Source organism: Podarcis bocagei (assembly GCF_964188305.1).
Source record: "Podarcis bocagei genome assembly, chromosome: 3".
Taxonomy (NCBI): Eukaryota; Metazoa; Chordata; class Lepidosauria; order Squamata; family Lacertidae; genus Podarcis; species Podarcis bocagei.
The window spans coordinates 20,627,605-20,651,591 of NC_138127.1; the positions used below are offsets into that span (position 1 = coordinate 20,627,605).

Genomic DNA, 23,987 nt, shown 5'->3' on the forward strand with positions numbered 1-23,987 from the left:
ATTTTTTCTCTCCATCTCTTATCCTCTCTAATATCTTATCTTTTTTCCCATTCCAAAATTTTTTCTTAATCGTATTCTGTTGTATCAGAAACCCTCTCATAACAGCTTTGCTTGCGTCCCAGACTATTCTTTTTTCCACCGAGGTGCTCAAGTTGATTTCAAAGTAGTCCTTTAAAGCTTTTTGGGCCTTCTTTACAATCTCTTGATCTCTTAACAGGTTGTCATTCATTTTCCATCTAAAGGAATCGGCAGTAGTAAATCTCATTTCCATTTTCAAGGCGTTGTGGTCGGAGCAGGTCTTTGGGCAGATTTCCACTCTTATAGTCTTAGGTGCCAGCCCTCTGGTTGTCCAAATTTGGTCGATTCTTGTCCAGGACAGGTGAGCCTCAGAAAAGAAAGTTCCTTCTTTACCTAAGGGGTTTCTCGTCCTCCATAAGTCAATCAAGTCCATATTGTCAGTTAGTTCGAAAAAAGTTTTTGGTAGTCTTCCGTCCTTGGTCAGATTCTGATTCTGTGACTTATCCATATAAGTAGAGACCACCCCATTCATGTCTCCCATCATAATGATGTTAGAATAGTCCAGATAGTCCAGCAATGTCTCATGTAGCTTCTTGTAAAATTCTGATTTCCCCTCATTAGGTGCGTAGATTCCTAATATCAAAACTTTTTCCCCTTGGGTTTGTATTTCGATTGCCAGGATTCTTCCTTGTTCATCTTTAAACAAAAATTTTGGCAGTAAGTTCTCTTTTGCATAAATCACCACGCCTCTCTTTTTGACTCTGTCTGATGAGATAAATTCTTGGCCTAGTCTTTTGTTTATTAACACTTTCCTGTGGAGCCTAGTCACGTGAGTTTCTTGCAAACAGATTATATCCAAATGTTCTTTTTTCAGAATATGAAAGATCCTTTTGCGTTTTTCCGGGGAATTTGCGCCATTAATATTCCAACTGTACAGCTGCAGAGACATCCTGTACCAATCTGTTGTTGCTCTTTATGGGGTGTCTTCTTTTTTATCCGAACCCGGATGTGCTGGTTCTTTCCCAGATTCTGGTGGGGGCCAAGGAACTGCTGTACCCTTCTGCAGGTCTTCTCCGTGGTCGTGTAGGAACTTCTGGCTGTCCTCTTTCGTTCTAATTTTGACCTTCTTTTCTTTATAGTTGAATGATAAACCTTGCGGGAACTCCCACCTATAAGGTATCCCGTTACTTCTCAAAAGTCCAGCTAGATCAGTGTAGTTAGCTCTGAGATCTAACAATTGTTTAGGAATATCCTTGTAGATTTGCGCTCTTCTGTCCTGGATCTCGAGTGCTTTGTTAAAGTGAAGGTCAAGTAGTTTGTCTCTCTCTTGTTTGGTCCTTAGGATGATCAAGCAGTCTCTGGGTCTGTCCTTCCTGGTAACTCTTCCCAGTCTAAATGCAGTTGTAATTTTGAAGTCGGTGTCTTCCTTTATGCCCCAAAATTTAGAGAATTCTGTTGTCAAAAAGCCAGTCAGATCTTCTTTCTCAATCTCAGGGATAGAGCGTAATCTTAAATTATTTTCCTGATTTTTCAGTTCCACCATAGACAGATAGGCCTGTTGGTCACTAATATGTTTATGTAGTGGCCTTACCTCTCCTTTCAATTCGTCCACTTTCTGAACAGCTTGATCAGCTTTTTCGTTTGCAGCCTCGGCCAATTTCCGAATCTCAGATGTAGCGTCCTTTAAATTCCCAATTTCTTGTGAATGCTGAGCCACTTGTTCCGAAAGTTTGGTAATTGAGGATGTGGCTAAGTCGATTTTAGCTGTTTGGTCATCAACCTTCTTATTTAAAATTGCAAATTGTTGTAGCATTTCATCTAGAAGGGTATTAGATCCCCCTGCTGCCATATCCTCAGTTGTTAGTTGTTCAGGTTCCTTTAATAGTGCTGTTGTTGAGGGTGCAACTCCCTGTAGAACGGCAGGGACTGAAGATCTACGAGACTGAGAAATCAGGGTTGTTTGTACAAGTTGGCCTTTCCCTGCTTTCGATTTTGCAGATCTTGTTTTCGGAGGGCCACTCATTCCACACCTGTCTTTGGATTCAAGGTCAGACTGTCAAATGTTCCATGGGAAAGACAGGCCTCAGAGTAGATAACCAAACAACAGAAAGTCAAAACAAAGTTAGTTCCCAGGAATTTGTAAATCCCAAGCTCCACTAGAGGGAGTGTTGTTAAAGTTCAGAAAGAAAGAAGGAAAGTTTTGGTCGCCATTAAAGTTCCTACGCAGCATAAAATAAGAATAGTCCTTAAAACTTTTTTCCACTTGCAGAGCCCTTTCAATGTTGCCACAGTAATCCCATCTAAAGGAGCAAGGTACAGTTGCTAAGTTGTTTCTTTCAATAATGCCTCTATGTATCCGTTTCGACTTTATAAATTGTATCCGCAAGAAACCCTTTCCCCCCTGTCAGCCCAGGGCTGGGTTTTAAAGTTTTTAAAGTCAACAAAAGGAGAAGGTCCCCAAGTTAAAACTGCACAATAACATAAAAAGAAGGTTTGCCTTTCCTTTCAGTTGCCAGCTCTGCCAATCGCACGATGCTTCCCGTTTTTAAAGTCCCTTTCTAATGCTTCCAGCTTGTCGTTTCCTTTGCCTTTGATCTCTAAGCGCTACCGGGAGACGGACTTCCTTTTTCTCGTCTCCCGCTTTCAGCCAATTTTACAATTTGTAATTCCAGATTTAAAGTATTTCTTACTCACGAGTAAGTAGTTTGGAGTCCAATGCTTAAGGAAGAAAGGTCGGCGCTCATCAGCAGAAGCCGCGCGGCTTCGCTCCCGCAGAAAGAGCGATGTACTCTCAGCACCGCTTCCCCTCCGCGCTTCCGGAGCCCCTTACGGGGTCCCTTCGTCGTTTTGGGGGTCGCTCCAGGTGCCCGCCGAGTCCCACGGCCACGAGCTCACTCTGCTCGTGGTTTTTCTTAATGGGTCGTCGCTGTGCCGCAGCGAACGACCCTTTTCTGCGGAGCTCCTCTTCACAGCGCAAAGAGGACCGCCATTGCTTGTTTCGCGCCGCCTCCAGAAGTCCTCTACTTATAATCCAATTTCTAATTACCACTACCCATAATAGTCTCCTATACTGAAAACTCTTATTATTATTCTAGTTATTCTCCATTTTCCCCTCTGAGCTGCTCTTGTTGACTTACTTTTTTTTACAAAATGTTTAATGGTCAATTACAAATTCAGCTTTAATCTTATTTGGTATATATTTGGGGACATGTCACTGGGGCTGCAACAAACAGGAACACATTGTCTTTTAATTGAAGCACAGCAAAAAATAAATAAATGACTGAGTCACGAAACATTTTGGATCAAAGAACAGTTTTCTTTGTCTGACATCATGGAAATAATTAAAAGAATATTACCTCAAATCACTCAACCATTCTGCACTTGTTGAATGCTAAAGAATACTGTACTAGGCTGTATTCAGACATGAACATGCTATGAATCTTTGTCTCCTTTCAGCAACCAAAATGGCTACTAGAACAGAAAAATTGTTCCAGGTGTGATCCGCCTTACATAGAGCAAATTTATACTTCTCAATTTTACCATACCCCAGATATACTGGATTTGCTGATACATCAGTCATGTACTTTTCATTTCAAACTTGATGCTGCATTCTTCTTCTTAAACCCAACTGTGGCTTTGTAGCCATTTACTGCCATACCTGTGTGGGATAGCCAGCCTCATAGAACCATCATGCTTAAGTCTAATTAATACATGAAGAAGTTAGTGCCACACAATAAGCTGTCCCGCCATGCTTAGCTATGCCTACTTCCCCTCACCTTTGGAGGAACTAGGTAATCAGGCCTATTGTTCTCGCCCAGTCTGCTTGAAAAGCTCAACATGTGAAGAGGTAAGCTGCTTGCTCAAGTTTAGCTGCATGGCTCTAACAAGCCTGTCTTGAGTTTCTATACAAATAATTTAAGCACTTTCACCAATTTACAGCTAAGCCAAATTTTACTGCCTGCACAACTTTTCTGTCAGGTGTATGGCAAAGTGCATGAACCTGACCTTTGAGCAGTTTGTAGGTAAACCATTTTTTAACTTACCAAACGTGTGGTCTTTTCTTATGATGGGGGAAGAGGGAAGTTTTGAAACTCACAAGGGCAACTTTAAAAGCCTATATTTCCACACTTTATTTGCTGCATATTTTGTGGTTTTTAAATCTCTGTGGGGGGTTCTCTCACCAAACAGTACATGCCCCAAATCTGGATCTTGGCATCCAGGAATTCACCTTTCATGCTTATTTTTTTCCTTAAAGGAACACCCTGGCCATTTGACACATTTTAGTTGCCCAGGACTTCAAAACCTATCACTATTACTAGCTGAAGATCACCAGGTGATCTGGAAATAAAAGGTGTGTTGTGTTTACATCTCTGTGCCATTAGGACTAAGATACTCCTGAATGCATTCGTGTTTTGCATATTCCCTTTTCATGGTGAATTAATTGCATGAGTTAGGCTGACATTGGAGAGGTTTGTTTATGCAGGCCCCGGTTCAAGCTGAATATGCAGTGGAGTGGAGCAGTGAGATCAGTGCTCACTCCTGAGCCCCACTACATATAAAAATTACATGCTGGGGGACAATGCGCATACTGGTGCTGTGCAACTTGAAAAGGCTAGTTATCAAGAGAGCTCTGTCTAATGGAGAAAAAGTGAAGCAATTTTGAGTTTGGGGGGAAGGTGGACAGACAGAAAACCAATCCATAAACAAGAAAACTGAGAGAATGGAAGATTTATAAAATATGGTCTCTGGAAATATCATCAAGATATCCTTAAAGAAAGAAGCAACAAAGAAAAAGAAGAAGTAGAAGCAAGGGTGAGTGGCTTATATCCAGAGTGAGAGAGGCTAATTGCCCCCAAAGGAAGTTCTGAAAAATGTGCACAGCTCAATTAGGTAGCCATTGGGTAGGAAAAAATGTACTTATTCCTTTTCTTCTTGTTGTTCAGAAGACTAAAGAAGGTGACAGGTTTATAACCCCATCATTTTCAAGGACATCTTCTTAGTCCTCTCTATAGAAACGATAAACTATGTTTATAAAGATCTCCTTTAGGAAGAGGAAAGCATGGCAGTGCCCAGGCAAAATTAGACAATGAAGATTCTAAAATTTACAAACCATGGCATTCTGCTTAGATGGGTGAACGTTAAGATCTTTTATATAGCACAACGTATGACCCCAAAAAATAGGTACAACCAGGGCTTTTTTTCAGCCAGAACTCAGTTCCGGCACCTCTCAGGTGGGTGTCATTGCCACTATAAGAGAACAAGGGAAGTGTTTGTGGTGAGTTCCAGCACCTGTTTTCCTAGAAAACAGCACTGGGTACAACCTCCCGATCTATGGTTAGGTGTGCTTTGTTCTCCAACTCTCAACAGGAGCTATGTGTTGCACCCAAAGGAACTTGTAAAGGTACTTTCATTTGTGCAAAGTTGCCCTGCTCCAACCTCGGTGTCCCATTCCAGGCCTTTCCTTAGTGCCTCCCCCCAAATAAAAACCCCTAAAGAGAGTTTGGTTGGTACAGATGACTGCAGTGGAAAGGAGGGGAAAGGAAAGCTCAGTTGTACAAGCAGGTTATGGGGCATGCAGCATTGGCTACATTCACATCATACATTTAAAGCACTTTAAACAGTCATGACTTCCTCCCAAAGAATTCTGGGAGCTGTAGTTTGTTAAGGGTGCTGAGAGTTGTTAAGAAATCCCTATCCCCCTGCCCCCCCACAGAGCTACAATTTCCAGAGTCAATCCCTCTTCATAGGGAACTCTGGAGGGAGGAATAAGTGTCTCCTAAAAACTCCCCTAACCCTCAATAAACTACAACTCCCAGAATTCTTTGAGGACTGTTTAAATTTAAGCTAGTAGCCATTGATAGCTTTATCTTCCACAAATTTGCCTAATGATTTTTTTAAAGCCATCCAACTTGGTCCAGCTGATTTGGTTCTATGTTTTCCCCTTTAAGACTGAATTTCCACATGTTCAGATTGATGGCCAGGGCAACATCCTACTCATGAGTAAATATCCAGAAGGGTGTCGACATTTGTCCTGTGTTTATTTTACTGCCTGCTGATTTTATATGATAGTTTAAATTGATTTAATTTCATAGTTTTCATTGTATTTTAAAAGTACTGGAAGTTTGTTGGTTAGTCTTTGTTATGCATAACATTGATGAAACTGGTGCTACTATAGAACGGGTGTCATGTCCCCACACTCCAGAAAGGCACAAGGCCAAAAATATGCTAGTTGCAACTTTATTAACTTCAGCACATAAGGAACTGCAGCAAACAGGATTGCTTAACTCAATCCAAGCAGGCAGCCTGAGAGGGGAGGCTGATAGCAGCTTTGCTCCAGCCTCTCCTGTGCTTCTCCTGAGCACCGCATCAGTAAGTTAAATGGCCCATACCTTTCTTCCTTCCAAGAGGCCATGTGCTACCAAGATCCTCTCCTATGTTTGTTATGTTTGTTAGCATCTCTTCTAATAAATAACTGAACTCTTTCAGCAGATGAATAAACAAAGTTTATTTCACATTAGTCACAGCCTCAGAGATAATTGGCTGGTCACTTTTGAAGCTCGCTCTGAGAAAATAAAGGCCTAATAATGCTGCTCGGAAGAGTGAAATGAGTTCAGACAAGTGACAGAAATGCTTTCTAAAGTTAATTATGTTTACTTTCCCTTCTCCCTCGGTGTTCATTACCTTTAAATGGAGTCACACATTGGCAGTAGTAATTACCAGGTTGGTCAATGCAGGTGCCTCCATGCTTGCAAGGAAACGAAGCACATTCATCTATATCAGTTTCACAGTGCATACCTTTGAAAAGATAATTGAAGATGCAGCAATTTACTAAGACAGGCAGGTGTCAATTGATAATTGTTCAATTTGTACCTCAAAATTCCAGATCCATTCCATGCTGAGAATCTCCTCGAAATCAAACAAATAAGAACCTTACACACAGTATATTATTGTCAGAATCTATTTACTTCACACTCTCATGACTTACAGTCTCCCCTTGAATTATGTTACTTTTTGGTGACATGTGTCTCTATACAGCTCTGCAAATTACTTCTCAGTATTCTGGGAATAAGCCCTTCTGCAACACATTTGACTTGTGAAGGGCGAAGATTTAGCTCAAATGTGTAGTGAAGCTGCTTCTTATAGTGAACCCAGGCTCTATTCTGCCAGAGAACAAACTACTGTCTGGCATAGGCAAACTCGGCCCTCCAGATGTTTTGAGACTACAATTCCCATCATCCCTGACCACTGGTCCTGCTATCTAGGGATCATGGGAGTTGTAGGCCAAACATCTGGAGGGCTGAGTTTGCCTATGCCTGGCCCAAGCCATGTTGTGGAAAAAAACCAAAGAGCACAGCATGCAAAACTATGTTTCATTTCAGTCTAAGTTGCAAAGTGCCCTTGTAAGGTACTCAGGGAGCAATAGAGATGAAGATGAGAGGTTTTCATAAAAAGATTATTATTATTAAATTAAGAAAGTATGACAAATAGCATTTTGATGGCTAACTGTCCCATAAATGGAAGAAGGGGAGATAAGGAGTGAGATGGCTGCAGGCCACAGAGCTAACATGGTGTGACTGTTTCAGTTTTTGAAGCCAGCATTCCGGACTAAGGGTTGGGTCCAATGTTAGTCTTATTCAGAGTAGGCCCATGGGTATTAATAAACATGGCAAATTTAGGTCCATTAATTTTCATGTCTTAAAACTTTGCTTAAAACTTAGTTGGATGCAGGATGAGCCCATGATAGCAAGAATCTTCTTTTGGAATCACTTGGGGCTCTACTGTAAAGACATGGCACCCATCTGGAATGCATGTCTGCTAATAAATGAGACTTGGAAGGTCCAGGTAGGTTGAGGAAGACTCAGGGAGCTTTAGAGAAACTCAGGAAACTCATGGAGGTCAATGAGAATAACAAAAGCAAGGGGATGGAGCAGGCTGCCTTGGCCCCTTAGCTCCCTCCATTCATTTATTAAATCATTTAATATTATTCTAATAAACAACATAAACATGCCCAAAGAGTGCTATGGTGTTCCTTTGATTCTATCAGGATCCAGAGCGTTAATTATCTCAGGAGGCCCCACAGCAGTGTATGGAGGCTGAAGAGACTTCTTTGTCCTTTTCAATAGACAGCTTCTATGGGACACTTCAAGTGGATTTTATCCTAGCTATCTAGAACTCTCCAGCCTTCCTTTCCAGTCAAAATGAAGCCTTTGAGCCAAGGTGCTCATGAACAAACACACAGAAAGGAGACAGATTAGTGCTCTCTGGCAACAATTATCAAGCATATATTTATCATCCCTTTGCATAGATGTAGTCATGGTCCATTCTAGGCATGGCCCTGCTCATTTTATTTTGGAAAAGTTCACAGATGTGGCTGGCAATCCAGTTCGTCTGGAATGCAAATGAATGCAAGTTGGGGAAGATAAAGAGAAACAAGAAGGAAGCAGCAGCAAATTAGTCTTAATGAATATCTTGAAGGCTACTCTTCCATAGAAAACAGGATCCATTATGGATGCCACTCACCTGTGAAGCCGGAAAGGCAGACACAGTCATATCCACCAATAAGGTCTGTACAAGTTGCATTATGGAGGCAGGGGTTTGAGCGACATTCATTTATGTCGATTTCACAAAGTGTGCCTATAAAGTAGTGGAAGGAAAGAAGACAATATTTTGCAGCATCCAGACGTTTAATCATGACTACGATTTTGTTTTGCATTTCCATGGAAAGCCACTTACTCCTCAGAACTTTCTGTCAGTAACGTTATTATACTTTCAACATGTCACTCTAAAGCATTATTCGATATATTTCACTGGTTTACTCAGAAGGCACACAAAGAACAAAGTCTTCACTGACACTGAATTGATTCTCAAGACTCATGGCAGGCAATTTCCTTATCAATTTGTATCAATATAAAGGGAAGAGAAAAGAAATGACACAAATATAATAGACTGCATTTGCCGTGACATGAAGGGAAATCTTCCTTCTGTTCTTGATAAGCTAGTGAATGAATGCTCACCAAAGTAAAAGGAGAAATTTCAAACGTGAAAAACACATTATACTAGTTAAGAACCTGAGAGAGTTCGTGGTATTATATGCTGAGGCATGGATGGGGAATATTTTGTTGCTGAACTACAACTCCCAGCAGCCCCAGCAAGCACAGCTGATGACCAGGGATGATAGGAGCTGTAGTTCAGCAACATCTGGCAGGCCAAAGCCCCCAGCCTTGTTTTGGGTGTGCGTTTTAGGACACAGAACTCTATTATTATTATTATTGCATTGTATTGAAATTATACAAGGCAATATTAACAATTTTTTTAAAAAAACTGAACCAGGAGAGAACCAGGTCAGTTCTAAAAATATACACCTCAGCACTTCTCAACCTCTGGTACCTCCTTCCTCTCCAATGAAGCATCAATCACTCTTTCGTCCCAACCAGTCAACCCACCAATGGCTAGTTCTAAGAAGCCAGGATGGGCAAGGGTCAAGGAGGCAGATGGCTGACCACACTTCTTCAAACAGATTCTCCGTATCCCCAGGCTGCCATAATCTAAACTGATTCAGTATAGGCAGAAGAGACAGTGCTATAGACACCTCCACTGGACCTCTAGCATTTCTTCCTTCAATTAGTATCATTTGTTGATTCCTTTGCTATATCTTCTCCTTCATTCTCAAGCTCACGACAGGACAACGGGTGACAACAGAGGTGCTCATACATCTCATGACCTGAGGCAAGCATTGGGATCATGCCCAATAGCTACACCCTTCCATATTTAAATAAAGCTAGCATTTGTTTCACATATTTATCAACAGGAGATAACCAAAGCACTCAACTGAAGTAACCAGGTAACTGAAAGAGCCGCTATTGTAAATTTTTACAGTAATATATTATGATTTGTGAATACAGTTATTTTTAGGATTTGAGATAGATGAAATGATTCTACATTTCTAGCTTTGGATGAAGTTAATGGCACAATCCTATTCCCACTCACTTGAGCAAACACAAAGGGATTTACTTCTGAATTAAACATGCAGTGGGATGTGCATAAATCTCCTAGATATGATTATTTGTATCCACTGCATTTTAAAGACTGATAATTTTCTGGTTACCTTGAAATCCATCAGAACACTGGCAGCTGAAGGCATTAAGCTGTTCGACACACGTAGCACCATTGCGGCAGGGGCCACTTAGGCACTCATCCATTTCTGTCTCACAGTTATTCCCTTGAAATAAGTGAAGAGGACATTTCTGAGAAATTCTTCATAGGGCAGCGCAAATGGAAACAACAAAATCAAATGTATAAGTGAATATGGGGCTTAATTTCCATGTAGAGGATCCTACCTTTGATGTAAAGGTAACCAACATCAGGCAACATTATCTCATGAAGACAGAACGCTCACATTTTCCATACAAATTGCTATAAATTTCCAACTCCTTTTGGTATTCAGTTCTCTGAGGGCAATTTTGAGGAAGTTGGCCATCCCTAAGGGTGTTTGCCACAATGATCCAACAGTATGTCAAAGTCCCCGGTCGATCAACTTAATCTAACATTATGCTGAAGTTCCAGTCTTTAGCCACCCAAAGTTAAGCATATACTTCACTCTCACACAGAGCTCATGCACATGCTTACTTGCAATGTTCTTTACACCTATCGGATAAAGTCCATAGAGCAAAGCTGCAAAAGTGAACAAGGCTAGATTGTGTTTACTGTTTTGATTGCTAGTTTTAATTCTGTTCTGAAGTATTTTAATTGCTGTTTTTAACTAGTTTGCTTTTTTACTCTTCATTATATAATTATAATTTTAAATGTCTTAAGCTGCCTAGAATCCCAACATGGAAGAAAGGTGAGATATAAATATATTAAACAAATAATTCAGATATAATACTGTTTAGACTGAGTGGTGCTGAAGCTTAACTGTGTCTATTTTGTTTCACAAATTTTTTTTCTTTCAAGTTCCCCTTAATAAAGCAGAGGAATGATGTATGTTTCTTGAGGTGATCGTAGTGATTTATTGAGCCAAGAAAACATTTGCTTTCAGCAGTTTCTTTCATGGGTAAATGCAGACCCATTAGAGGTATTTAGAATGAAATTCTTTTAGAACCTAGAATTTGAAAATATAAAAGCTTTCCCATTGAAATTAATATTCTAAAAGAAAGATGTTGGTCAATGATAAAAGGAGTAATCACCCCTTAGCAATCTGAAAGTATATTTAAGGTCAGCTCTAAGAGTTGTAATCATGGTGGGCATGACTGCTTACTTCTCTGCAATCAAAGGGAATGGCTCAGCAATTGTCAAGCATTTTAAACCCTAATTTTAATGAGAGAGAATGAAGCATGTGCTTAACTTTCAAATTAGACTTAAGACTAACAATGTCATTCAATATGTACTTACTTGGGAGTAAATCCTATAACAGTTCAGGACTGCAATACCTCAAGGATTCACCCCTCCATATGAACCTACCCAGACCCTGAGATTCATCTTAAGCCCTTCTTTGTGTGCTCCCTCCACGAGAGGTCCACAGGGTGGCAACATGAGTATGGCCCTTTTCTGCAGTGTTTTCCCCCTAGGAAGTTCAGGTGGTGCCTTCATTCATTTAGGCCCCAGGAGAAAATCAGCCTGTACCTGATTAATATCCGATACCCTTTTAAATGTGTCTGGAAAGGAGGGTTATTCTTATTTTTATTATGTATTTTGTGTTTTTATATTGTATTTTTATGCTGCAAACTGCCCTAAGATCTCTGGATGAAGGGTGGGATACAAATTTAATAAATGTATTAATATATATTTACTTAGAATAAAGTACTACTGAATTCAATAGGGGCTTACTCCCAGGTAAGTTGTGTTAGAGTTTCAGCAAGTATTTATTTTAGTAGAGCACGATAAACCCTTTTCCTCCCAAGGGATGACTTTTTCTGTAGAAGCATGATTTACAACATCAAAATCTGGTGTTGAATAATACAAGTTACTGAGACTACCATAAATAATGCTTTAAAAAGCAAAACAAAACCATCAACTACGGTTACAACACAGATGCTTAACCAACTGACCTGTGTGACTAGTCTATAAATATTGTGTGTGTGTGTGTGTGTGTGTGTGTGTGAGAGAGAGAGAGAGAGAGAGAGAGAGAGAGAGAGAGAGAGAAATCTACAAATATACATTAAAAAATCACATTGGCTGTCTACTTTAAATGTACACTTTTTGGTGTCATTATGATTTCATTTGGAAGTGGTGAACAATGACTCCACATCTAACAAAAGCCAGGATAATTGGTTTTCTGCCAAAATTCTGATAGTGAATTTCCAACATGAACTACAGTGGTACCTCGGGTTACAGACACTTCAGGTTACAGACGCCACTAACCCAGAAATAGTACCTTGGGTTAAGAACTTTGCTTCAGGGTGAGAACAGAAATCGGAGGCGCAGTCGCAGCAGGAGGCCCTATTAGCTAAAGTGGTATCTCAGGTTGAGAACAGTTTCAAGTTAAGAATGGACCTCCAGAAGAAATTAAGTTCTTAACCCGAGGTACCAGTGTACTATCTAAATGCAGAGTCCTGTTAAAATCACCCTAGTATTTTTGATTTCCAAGTAGCTACATCCAGCAAGCATGTTAGGTTTCACAGCAGCACTTTACAGTTTGCAGTAATCAATTATATTGAAGCACAAGTAGACAGTGAAAAGAAAACTCCAGTGGCCAGGGATACTAGGTCATGTGGTCCTCCTCCTTGACTTCTGATTGACAGGATAGCAAACTGACACAGGGAAAGGAATAGTATTATGCATTTCCAGTTACAAGGGAATTGCGAAAGATAATCCTGAAGGCAGAGTGATGGAGAATGGAGACAAGGAGAATTCTGCTGCAGATATTGCTGTGTCTCCTCTTCCTAATATCCAGGTCAAGCGAAGCCCTGATTAACTGCTGGTTTGAGCTTATCCTCCTATGTTCCGACCTACCCCTCTTAATCAGTGCATAGATGAATAGACAATTCACATCCCATGGGTTATTTAAAAATTCTCATATAATTTTAGCCAATCTCTCATGATGTGCTATGTGCGGTTTGGTACTAGAGAACAAATGCCAGCTCTGTAACAGGGATCTAATTCAGACACCGAGCAAGTTCTCACCCAAAAGGCTGCTGGACTGAGCAACACTTAAAATCCACCCAACCAACTCTATGAGCCAAGGGATGCCACTATTTTTATTTGTGAAATTCTTATGGCCCTTTCATAAAGGGCCTTCTCATACAAATTGTAGTGACTATATATTTATTTAAGTCCCACTACATATGTGTTTATGCAGTTAGCACCTTCAACATAATCCTTGCTGGTTTAGGAATCCAGCAGCAGATTCTCGCATCTTCCCATAAATGATCGTGCAGGAACCACAAGCATATGAAGTGAGCTATGTAGGACTGATAGACAACAAACTGACAAAATAGTAGCTGCTATGCAGCAGTTTGGGGGAAGGGGTCTGCTTAATGAATTTAAAGTATCTTTAGATCCAAACCTACCTATAAAACCAGGTGCACAGAAACAATGATAACCATCAACTCCATCTTCACATAGACTGAAAGCGCCACAAGGTCGTGACAAGCAGCCACCAATAGTTGTTTCACACAGCTTACCAGTAAAACCTGTTGAACAGAGAAATAAAGTGAATAAGCAAAGATTACTGCAGAAACGTCTTGTAAATATATATATATATATATACATATAACTTTTCCACAAGGTAAATAAAAAAACCTATCAACATTATTTCTCAAAGTTTTTAGTTACAATGCTTTAACAGCATTCCAAAGTTGGTACTCAAGAAAAATAAATGTCAAAGTAATACCCATTATTTTTATGGCCCCCTCCCAATATTAGTGACTAACGTTGCCATTTTCTACATGTCTAATTAGAAGCGAACCCCACTGAGTTCAATGAGGGTTACTTCCAGGTAAGTGGGATGGCAGCAGAAGGATTCTTTACATCTTCATTTTTTGTTTGATCTAAAAACATGTATTATGGTGCTTGATGACTTTTTTTTTAATTTACTAGAAAGCAATTGTTTTATTTAGGTAGAAAAGTAGCTTGTTCAAACGGACAGAATAAGCTCCTCAATTTAAATCAAGAATCCTTGAAGAACAAGGGACTGCAGAGAGGGAACCAGTGCCTTCTCTAGATCCTGAAGCGATGTGACATGTTAGCACAGCCTTATAAAAGATCTGAAATGTACACTTCCAACAGTGCAGTTCTGTATGTGTCTACTCAGAAGTAAGCCCTACCTAGTTTTATGGTACTTATTCACAGGTAAGTGAACACAGCACTGACTTTTTGCTTTAATTATTTTCAAAGCAAATGTGCCGACAACTTATTGAGCAATTCTGGCACATCAGAATAGTTTTCTGAGGGAGGAGTGGGGTTAAGAACTCTTACATTAGATGCCAAAAGGCATGCAATTCCTTGAATTCCGGAAAATCTCGACACCGTCACCACTGGAGTTTATTAGCGTTTCAACTTCTGTAAAGAATCTTATTTACAGGGCTACTGTTTGAAGAAGGAAATGTTGATGTAAGCAGAACAAGAATGTGAAAGCTTTGAAAATAAGTGTCCATTACAATTCTGTAAGCACAAGCAAAAACACTGATTTTTATACTTGCTCTTGAATGTCATTTCTGTTCTTCGCTTTATTTTTAAACAATACAAGTAACACAAATAACAAGATTGAGAGTGAAAGCGAAACGTTGTGATCAGTATGCCAGAGAAGGCTATTAGAGGTGCCTATCAGCACCAATTATCAATGAGCTTGGTTGAAAGAACTTCTCTGCAGCCATTTCTGTTGTGTTCCTTAAGTGTCCATATGTGGACATGTGTCCTTTAAACTCAACATGTCATAATTTAATAATGCTAGCTACCTTTCTTTCAAAGCCAGCCCAGTAACCGCTTAATGCTTGTGCAATACAAATGACATCAAAAACTAGTAATTAGCATCATAATAAAGTTGGCTATTTTCTAGCAATGGGACAATTTTATTTTTCTATTAACTATCTCTGACAGTTCTCAAACTGCTGTTATCACATTTGCTAACGGGGTAAGTTAAAACAGTCAGCTGAAGCAAGAACTCTTGATACACAAATTAAGAACATGCCTTTCATTAAGAGAGGCGAGCTTGTATGTTGCAGGTTCCAGAAAGACTGGGGAGATTCATCAAAATGATTTTTTGTGCCTTCTTCCCTGATTAGGGTTGCAATCCTATGCACACTTCCCTAGGAGCAGCTCCTACTGAACTAGCAAGAATTACTTTGCAGTAGACATTCAAGAAACTATAAACTGGGGAATGCAGAACTCCCCTATGCCTGGAAGTCTGTAGAAAGCAGTTCACTGTGGCCACAACTACTTGGCTGCATCCCTAAAGAAAGTCAGTGGTCCAGATTCTTAATGTATTAGAGGTGGTTGTATTTACAGAGCAGAGAGGAAAATGCATTCTGCAGATGCTCAGAGTTTTCTGTAGCATAAACTTTTTCTTTTGAGAATCTAAATTCTTATGAAGGACAGAGAAAGATCAAAGGGCAGTACTGAAATTTCTTTTGCATTTTGGTGCAATGAGCCATTGGTGATTTCAAGTTGCCTGTTCAGAATCCAGGGGAGGGTGTAGTGGCTACCAATGAATTTGCAAAGATCAGCCTTCCCCAATCATCCCCCCATTCCAGGGAGGTGTGACTTGTCCTTTATGCAACAGCTGGAGCGATCTTTAATGGGGTAGCAATTCCTACTAGACAGAAACAGACATTTAACCATGGAAGAATTTCACAATGACTTTTTGGAATTACAGAACACTATTCCCTATATTCCAAATGACATATACATTTAAATCTGATTTAGTAGAGCCTCCATCACACTAAAGGCTTCCCCCTCCAAAACAAAACAAAGCCAAACCATTTTGATCTGCATTCATCTACCTTTTCTATTTTTTTATTGACTGTCTTCGCATCACAAAAAAGAAAGCTTTCACAGGCATTGTGAAAATTTTGTGGTTTCCTTGGCGCAAGTCACAGTTAAATATCCTCTTGATAATCAGTGGGAAGGAAGGGTTCAACTTTGGTTTGGTTTTCAGAAAATCTCCCAGGAACATTTTCAGCAGGATAAGAGTATTTGACGACTGCCCAAAGGGGTCATTCTGAAGCATAAGCAAGAATTTTTCTACAACATGGGCAAATGCTTCCTGTTGATTACACTGTGCTCACATCTATAATAGCAAGAGTGCAAGCCCTACTTGTAAGGTTAAAGTGGCATTATTAAGAATTTAATTATTCAGCAACCTATAAGAAAAGAAGCGATTCTTTTAACAGTGGTGTTCCTAGCACCAGGGACAAGGAGAGATGAAAGGAAACCATGGAGTCTAGTGGAGGTTCCCATGAGACAGATGACACACAGGCCTTCAAGTGACATATCTGTGCAGCAACGACTGACTTTCATGAAGCATCCTAGAAGAATGTCATGTTCTCTGTTTGGCACGGTTGAAATTCCTTAAGTACTATTTGGCAGGAGCAACCAACGAGGAGTGGCAGTGCTGTGAACATGGTTTCCCAGCAGCGGCACCCTGTTGTATCCCGGAACAGTGCCAGGGGTGATGCAGGGCTGTGCAAAAGTGAGTTTGTGGTGGTTCAGGCACACTGGAAGAGTCAATCTGGTAATCTCACTGAGGCGCCCTAGCCTCACTACTGACCTGCACATATATTTTATGTATAAGGCACCCGTTGAACCTCTGTTGGCAGGGTATTCCACAATAGTAAGTGAATAACAATAAAGGCTCATTTCTTGTTGTCGGCTGAGCCTCACCAATGACGCTCCTACAGAGAGTCTCAGTGACTGAGCTGGGATATAAGGGTCAAGGCAATCCCTAAGGTACTCTGGACCTAGGTTGCTTAGGGCTCTGTAAATGAATGCAAGAACACTAAACTTGGCATGGTAGTAATAGCCACACCGAAATCAGTGTTTCACTCTTTCACTTGCTAGTACTTCAAGCAAAAGGGGTCAATTATACTTATTTACTGAATACTGAAAAGCTATTGCCATTGCAGCATATCTAGCTCAGTAACCATTTAAGAGCAGTGGAAGCCCACTCCTAATTTGAAAGGGAACTAGAATTGGTAGTTGGGTGTCACATTAAGCCAGGGTTTGCCAAACTTTTGAGTTTATTGACCCCTTAATGAGTTTCTAAAGTTGACACTGACCTCAACCCAAGTTCGAAGGAATGTAAATTGAACCAATTTCACTATATATGTAACGTTTAACAGGTGAAAATCTTCACCTATATTTAGCAGTAAAGCACCATGGTCTGTTGTATTGTGGTATCTCTCTTATTTTTGAGGCTCATAGTTCCTAATTACTTTTTGCACACTATAATTTGTAAACTTCTTTTCCTCCACTGGTCCTTTTTGATCCCACCCCTACAGTTTTATTCACCCACTGCAAAATCCCATAAACTCCAGGGCCTTAATATCAACCACTTTGAGAAACCTTGCATTAAGGAATAAGCCTGCATCTGCTAAAATAAAAGAAAGGAGTACATTGTTATTATATCGTATCTTTGAATTATGGCTGCATAGAAGACAACCAGAGAGACACTGTTTCCCCTGATAACCTTGAGCTAGTATAAATGGCTACCCAAATGCCTTTGTCCCAAAGGTGTTTGTTTCCTTGTAGTATGCCTTGTCTTTTCATTGTCATTTATGAACTGATCCAGGTTTACAGGCTTTAATGCTGGGTCACACCTCCAAGATTGGAGCCCCTAAAGCCTAATGCTAGCTATCAATTATTATCTTATCAGTAGGCATATAAAGTGATGCTCATAACTACTTCTTGAAAAGGTCATCATGGAATGCACTGGAAGAGGGAGCGATTACCTTTTTCAAAAATGTGTGAATTTGTCACACAGTTCTTGCAGTTCTAATTTCTGTGATACTTCATTCAGGGTATTTAATACACAGGATAACTGTGCATTAACTGCAAATATAAATATATATTGTTGAATAGCAGTGGAATAAACCACTGCTTTGTTTTTATTGTATTATTTTATGTTGCATTGCATCAGATATAAGAGCAATGCAACATGGCATATTTGCCTAGAGAACGTGAAACTGGTAAAAAGATTTCTCCTGCCACAGATCCTCCAGCTCATTGCATCTAGGCAGTGTCTGTGCTAGTTCCATGTCTTGTATCAAATTTTATGCAACTAAAAGAATATGCAATGCAGATGCTCTTCTTCACCGGGAATTTCATTCCGTTGGAAAACCTTATATATTAAAAGTTGGCATTTCCAAGTTGATCTTCTCCAATTATTTAGTTCTGTGAGTTATCTGGACACAAAATATCCTTTTGCCTCTTGTCTAAAACCATTAAGAATCAGAGAGAAAGAAAATGCAATTGCCAGTAGGTGATTAAAAAAAACAACACATCTGGCTTTAGTTGTTAGGCTAGCTAGAGGCATATCTTAGCTAAAAAAGAAATCTCAGAGATCGTTCAGTCACCTGGCCAGGTGTGTGTATGTGTTTGTGTGTGTGAAAATCAATTAGCCAGTAATATGGAAATGAGCTCTGAACTTGCATTATATTCTGCTATGTTTCTGGAAGTTGCTTTCACGTCATGTGAAAGCTCAAATATAATGTGGAAATTAACAATTAGGGAAAGGCTGGGGGATATGGAATAAACTGCATATGAATGTAGCCTCCACCTTAGCTTCATCTCTGTTTCACCCAAGCAGTCCCATCCCCACCTCCTCATTGCTCCTGCTCTGGTGCTTTTTTGTGCTGTAACTTCTGCAGAACACAAACGGAAAGAAGAAAACCTTGCTTTAAGATTTCATTTTTTGCCGCTTGGTAATAATTTTACAATGGGTTAGGTTTCTATGTACTGAGTTTTCCTCATACTTTTTTTGTGCAGCTCTGATTGATCCCTGTAACTTGTTTTCAGGAATTTTTCTTCTACTTATCTAGCCCTCCTAGGCGGGAAAACAAAGTTATGGAGAACCAGCCTGGCTGCTCCCACCTATCACTGTTTCTAGTCAATGAGTGAAGTCAAAGCTGTGATTGTTTGGACATCAGGCAGTAGGTGCCCCTGGGGTCCTAAAGAGCTGCTGTTTTTTGCCTCTCTAGACTGCACCTTTCCTGCTTTTGTTTTGCTTAATAGTCCTCAGCTCCACCCACTTGCTACTTTTTTTGTTTTGTTTTGCTACCTGCCAGCCACATGGTATAGCCAGCAGGCAGCTGCTTGAAAGGCTTTTTTAAAAATGTGTGTTTTGCAGTAGGAAAAGAAGCACAGGAATCATTTGTTTTGCTGCCAGCTAGCCACATGGAACAGCTGATAGGCAGCTTGATAAACTTTTGGGGGGGAAACGTGGAGGTGAGGGAAGCAATGCAGGAATCCTCCCGTTGCTGTTCTGTTTTGATTTGCTGCCTGTTTAAGACATGTCTCAGTTGGATTCCTGGATTCATTCATGTATGTATGTATATATACATATACATATATATATATATATATATATATATATATATATATATAATTTGCTTTCGTAGATTTTCACGGGTACAGGAATGTAGGTTTTGGTGTCTTCGGGTGTCTTCCCGTGTAAGAGTTGGGGTGTCTAGGCGACGTTTCGACGAGGTCTCACTCGTCATCTTCAGGCTGGTGCTTTCGGCTTCTTGTTACTAGAACAGAGCAGGATCTCAGTGTTTGAGTTCCTATAAATACTGTTAAGGGGGTGTGGTGTATAGCCTCCAACGTTCTGGGCAGAGAGGAAGTTCCTAGGTTAATGTGCCTTTTCTTCTTTTGTTCATTAATTACTTGAGGGATATCTTGAGTGATTACTTGAGTGATATTCTGAGTACCACTTAGGAGGGTCATTAGGTGTGGATTAGTTGCTAAAGCTTTCGTGTCTTGACCTCTTGACCTTGTAAAGAGTTTTTCTGAGAAGATGGCTGTACTGCACTTAGTTGTGCTCTGGCTTGGCTTCGTGTATAGGGGCGAGCTGTGGTTTTGTGCCCTGTGCCAGCCAGATCTGTGTAGGGATTGCAGGGGGGTGCAGCATCCGGAGGTGCCACTATGGTTTGGCTACTGGATGGTGTCTGTAATTTATCTGTGGAGAGGGTCTGGGTTTGGGTCTGGTGTGGTTGATTGGAGATGGCGTTCTGTGTGCCTCTGGTTCTGGTGTCGGTTTTTGTGGGGAGGGCTAATTTCCAGATGTCTGGCAGGCGGGACGTGTCGTCACGCTTGTTCATGTTGTGAGGGTGTTTCTCTATCTCGATGGCTTCCATGATTATTCTCTTGTGGTGATGTTCCATGTTAAAGAGCAATTTGGAATCTGCAAAATTAATTTCGTGTCCTGTTTCTTTCATGTGTTGGTAAAGAGAGGAAGTTTTTTCTTCTTTTTTGACGGCATTCTTGTGTTCTGCGATACGTGCATTTATTCGTCTGTTTGTTTGTCCAATGTACGTGGCTGGGCAGACTTTGCAGGGTATTTCATAGACCCCTTGGTTTTCTAACTGGATTTTATCTTTTGGGTTTCTGAGGATATTGGCTATTTTTTGGTTGGTGCAAAAGGCTGTTTTGATATTGTGTTTATGGAGGATTTTGCTAATTTTATCTGTAGTGCCCTTGATATAAGGAAGGAGGGCCATGCCATTGTTTTCTTCTGTGTCTTGGTTTTTGGGGGGTGTTTCTTTTTGGATTAGCTTCGTAACCCTGTTTTGCTGGTATCCGTTGGCGATTAACACATTTGAGAGATTCTGTAACTCAGTTGTCAAGTGGTCTTTGTCAGCCAGGCGTTTGGTTCTGGAGATGAGAGTCTTGGCTACGGAGTTTATTTGTGCAGGGTGGTGGTGTGATTGTGCATGTAAGTAGCGGTTGGTGTGTGTTTTTTTCCGGTAGATAGTGTGTCCTAGGGAGCCATCAGGTTTTTTGTAGATTAGGACGTCAAGGAAGGGAAGTTGGTTGTTGGCTTCTATTTCCATAGTGAATTGTATTTTGGGGTGTAGGCTGTTGAGATGTGTGAGGAAGCTATCTAGTTTTTCCTTCCCGTGTGGCCAAATTACAAAGGTGTCGTCAACATATCTGAGCCAAAGTTTGGGTTTGTGTTCTGACTTGTCTAAAGCATTGGTTTCAAAGTGTTCCATGTACAGATTTGCGATGACCGGTGAGAGGGGTGATCCCATAGGTGCTCCTTCTATCTGTTTGTATCTTTGTCCATTGTGGATGAAGTACGTGTTGGTTAGGCAGTGGTTGGTCAGGTCCAGGATGTATTCGGGGGGATTGTATTTGTTTTGAATGGCTGTCAAGGCTTCATTAATGGGCACTTGTGTGAAGAGAGATACAACATCGAAGCTCACAAGTAGGTCATCGGGATGTAGGTTTTGCTTCTTTATTGTTTCTATGAACTGGAAGGAGTTTGTAACGTGTGAAGCGATAGATTCTGCATAGGGCTGAAGTTGCTTAGCGAGAAATTTAGCGAGATTTTGTAGAGGTGAGCCTATGGAGCTGACTATTGGTCTGAGTGGTGTTCCTTCTTTGTGTATCTTGGGGAGACCGTAGAGTTTGGGGCATCTGGATGATTTTTCTCTGGGGATGATTCTTAGCTGGATTTCTTCACTGATAGGAGAGGCTTTTATTTTGGATTTGGTGGTTTTTTCCAGATAGGTGGTGGGATCTGTTTTTATAGGTTGGTAGGTAGGGTCTTGGAGTAGATTTGATAGTTTTGCTTGGTAGTCCGATGTGTTCATCACAACAGTGGCATTACCTTTGTCTGCTGGGAGAATGATTATGTTGTTGTCTTTCCTCAGGTTGGTGAGTGCTTTCTGTTCTTCTTTGTGTAAATTGCTTCTGGGTGGTTTGCTGGAGCAGAGGATGTTGGTGACTTCAAGTCTGATTTTATTGGCTTCATCTGGGTTGATTTTGGTTAGGCTAGCTTCGACTCCGCATATGATGTTTTCCGTGGGGATGCGTCTCGGGGCGACTGCAAAGTTGAAACCTTTGGAGAGTACTTTGGTTTCAGTTGAGGTGAGGATCCTGTCTGATATGTTATGTACTGTTTGTTTCATGGGTTGTTGTGGAGGGTGGCTGGGCTTCTGGCGTTTCTCTAGTTTGTGGAGTTTGTTGGTGTGTATGTCTGTCTTATGTGAGGACTCTGTTTCAGCTCTCCAAACGGCTAGTTGTTTGCATTTGTCCCAGAGTGCAGGGTGGATTTTGTTACAGAGTTTGAGGTGAAGAGTGAGTAGATCTTTGTTGGTTTGGTTTAGTAGGTATCTTTTCTTATGTAGTTCGTTTCTGATTAGGGATAGTTCAGTTCGTTTCAGGATCCTTTCGGTAGCTGGGGTTTTAGAGTGGAATTTAAGTTGGAAGCATGTGGGAATTAAGTTGTTGTCTCGGCAGTTGCGTAGGAACAAGAGATCACATAAGATGGTGGCTCTTCGGATTTCTAGTTTCTCGTAGGTTCTTGTCAGCTGGAAGGTTTCCTCCCCGTAGAGGTGAGATATTTGCTTTCGTAGATTTTCACGGGTACAGGAATGCAGGTTTTGGTGTCTTCGGGTGTCTTCCCGTGTAAGAGTTGGGGTGTCTAGGCGACGTTTCGACGAGGTCTCACTCGTCATCTTCAGGCTGGTGCTTTCGGCTTCTTGTTACTAGAACAGAGCAGGATCTCAGTGTTTGAGTTCCTATAAATACTGTTGAGGGGGTGTGGTGTATAGCCTCCAACGTTCTGGGCAGAGAGGAAGTTCCTAGGTTAATGTGCCTTTTCTTCTTTTGTTCATTAATTACTTGAGGGATATCTTGAGTGATTACTTGAGTGATATTCTGAGTACCACTTAGGAGGGTCATTAGGTGTGGATTAGTTGCTAAAGCTTTCGTGTCTTGACCTCTTGAGCTTGTGAAGAGTTTTTCTGAGAAGATGGCTGTACTGCACTTAGTTGTGCTCTGGCTTGGCTTCGTGTATAGGGGCGAGCTGTGGTTTTGTGCCCTGTGCCAGCCAGATCTGTGTAGGGATTGCAGGGGGGTGCAGCATCCGGAGGTGCCACTATGGTTTGGCTACTGGATGGTGTCTGTAATTTATCTGTGGAGAGGGTCTGGGTTTGGGTCTGGTGTGGTTGATTGGAGATGGCGTTCTGTGTGCCTCTGGTTCTGGTGTCGGTTTTTGTGGGGAGGGCTAATTTCCAGATGTCTGGCAGGCGGGACGTGTCGTCACGCTTGTTCATGTTGTGAGGGTGTTTCTCTATCTCGATGGCTTCCATGATTATTCTCTTGTGGTGATGTTCCATGTTAAAGAGCAATTTGGAATCTGCAAAATTAATTTCGTGTCCTGTTTCTTTCATGTGTTGGTAAAGAGAGGAAGTTTTTTCTTCTTTTTTGACGGCATTCTTGTGTTCTGCGATACGTGCATTTATTCGTCTGTTTGTTTGTCCAATGTACGTGGCTGGGCAGACTTTGCAGGGTATTTCATAGACCCCTTGGTTTTCTAACTGGATTTTATCTTTTGGGTTTCTGAGGATATTGGCTATTTTTTGGTTGGTGCAAAAGGCTGTTTTGATATTGTGTTTATGGAGGATTTTGCTAATTTTATCTGTAGTGCCCTTGATATAAGGAAGGAGGGCCATGCCATTGTTTTCTTCTGTGTCTTGGTTTTTGGGGGGTGTTTCTTTTTGGATTAGCTTCGTAACCCTGTTTTGCTGGTATCCGTTGGCGATTAACACATTTGAGAGATTCTGTAACTCAGTTGTCAAGTGGTCTTTGTCAGCCAGGCGTTTGGTTCTGGAGATGAGAGTCTTGGCTACGGAGTAAACTTCCTCTCTTTACCAACACATGAAAGAAACAGGACACGAAATTAATTTTGCAGATTCCAAATTGCTCTTTAACATGGAACATCACCACAAGAGAATAATCATGGAAGCCATCGAGATAGAGAAACACCCTCACAACATGAACAAGCGTGACGACACGTCCCGCCTGCC

The 23,987-nt window shown here is 40.9% G+C and overlaps 1 protein-coding gene across 8 annotated transcripts in view; it reads right to left on the reverse strand.

The window, feature by feature from the left end:
- EYS (eyes shut homolog) overlaps positions 1–23,987 on the reverse strand; it is a 537,363-nt gene that overhangs the window by 500,262 nt on the left and 13,114 nt on the right. For 6 of the 8 annotated variants that reach the window (XM_081187035.1, XM_081187037.1, XM_081187041.1 and 3 more), the window contains 4 exons: positions 13,524–13,646; positions 10,124–10,237; positions 8,539–8,652; positions 6,700–6,813 (listed from right to left, as the gene is read on the reverse strand). In XM_081187035.1, coding sequence (XP_081043161.1) covers positions 6,700–6,813; positions 8,539–8,652; positions 10,124–10,237; positions 13,524–13,646 — 465 coding nt within the window. Of the gene's footprint in view, positions 1–6,699; positions 6,814–8,538; positions 8,653–10,123; positions 10,238–13,523; positions 13,647–17,900; positions 18,273–23,987 lie in introns of those variants that run through there. The other 2 variants (XM_081187040.1, XM_081187038.1) reach the window with 2 other exon arrangements.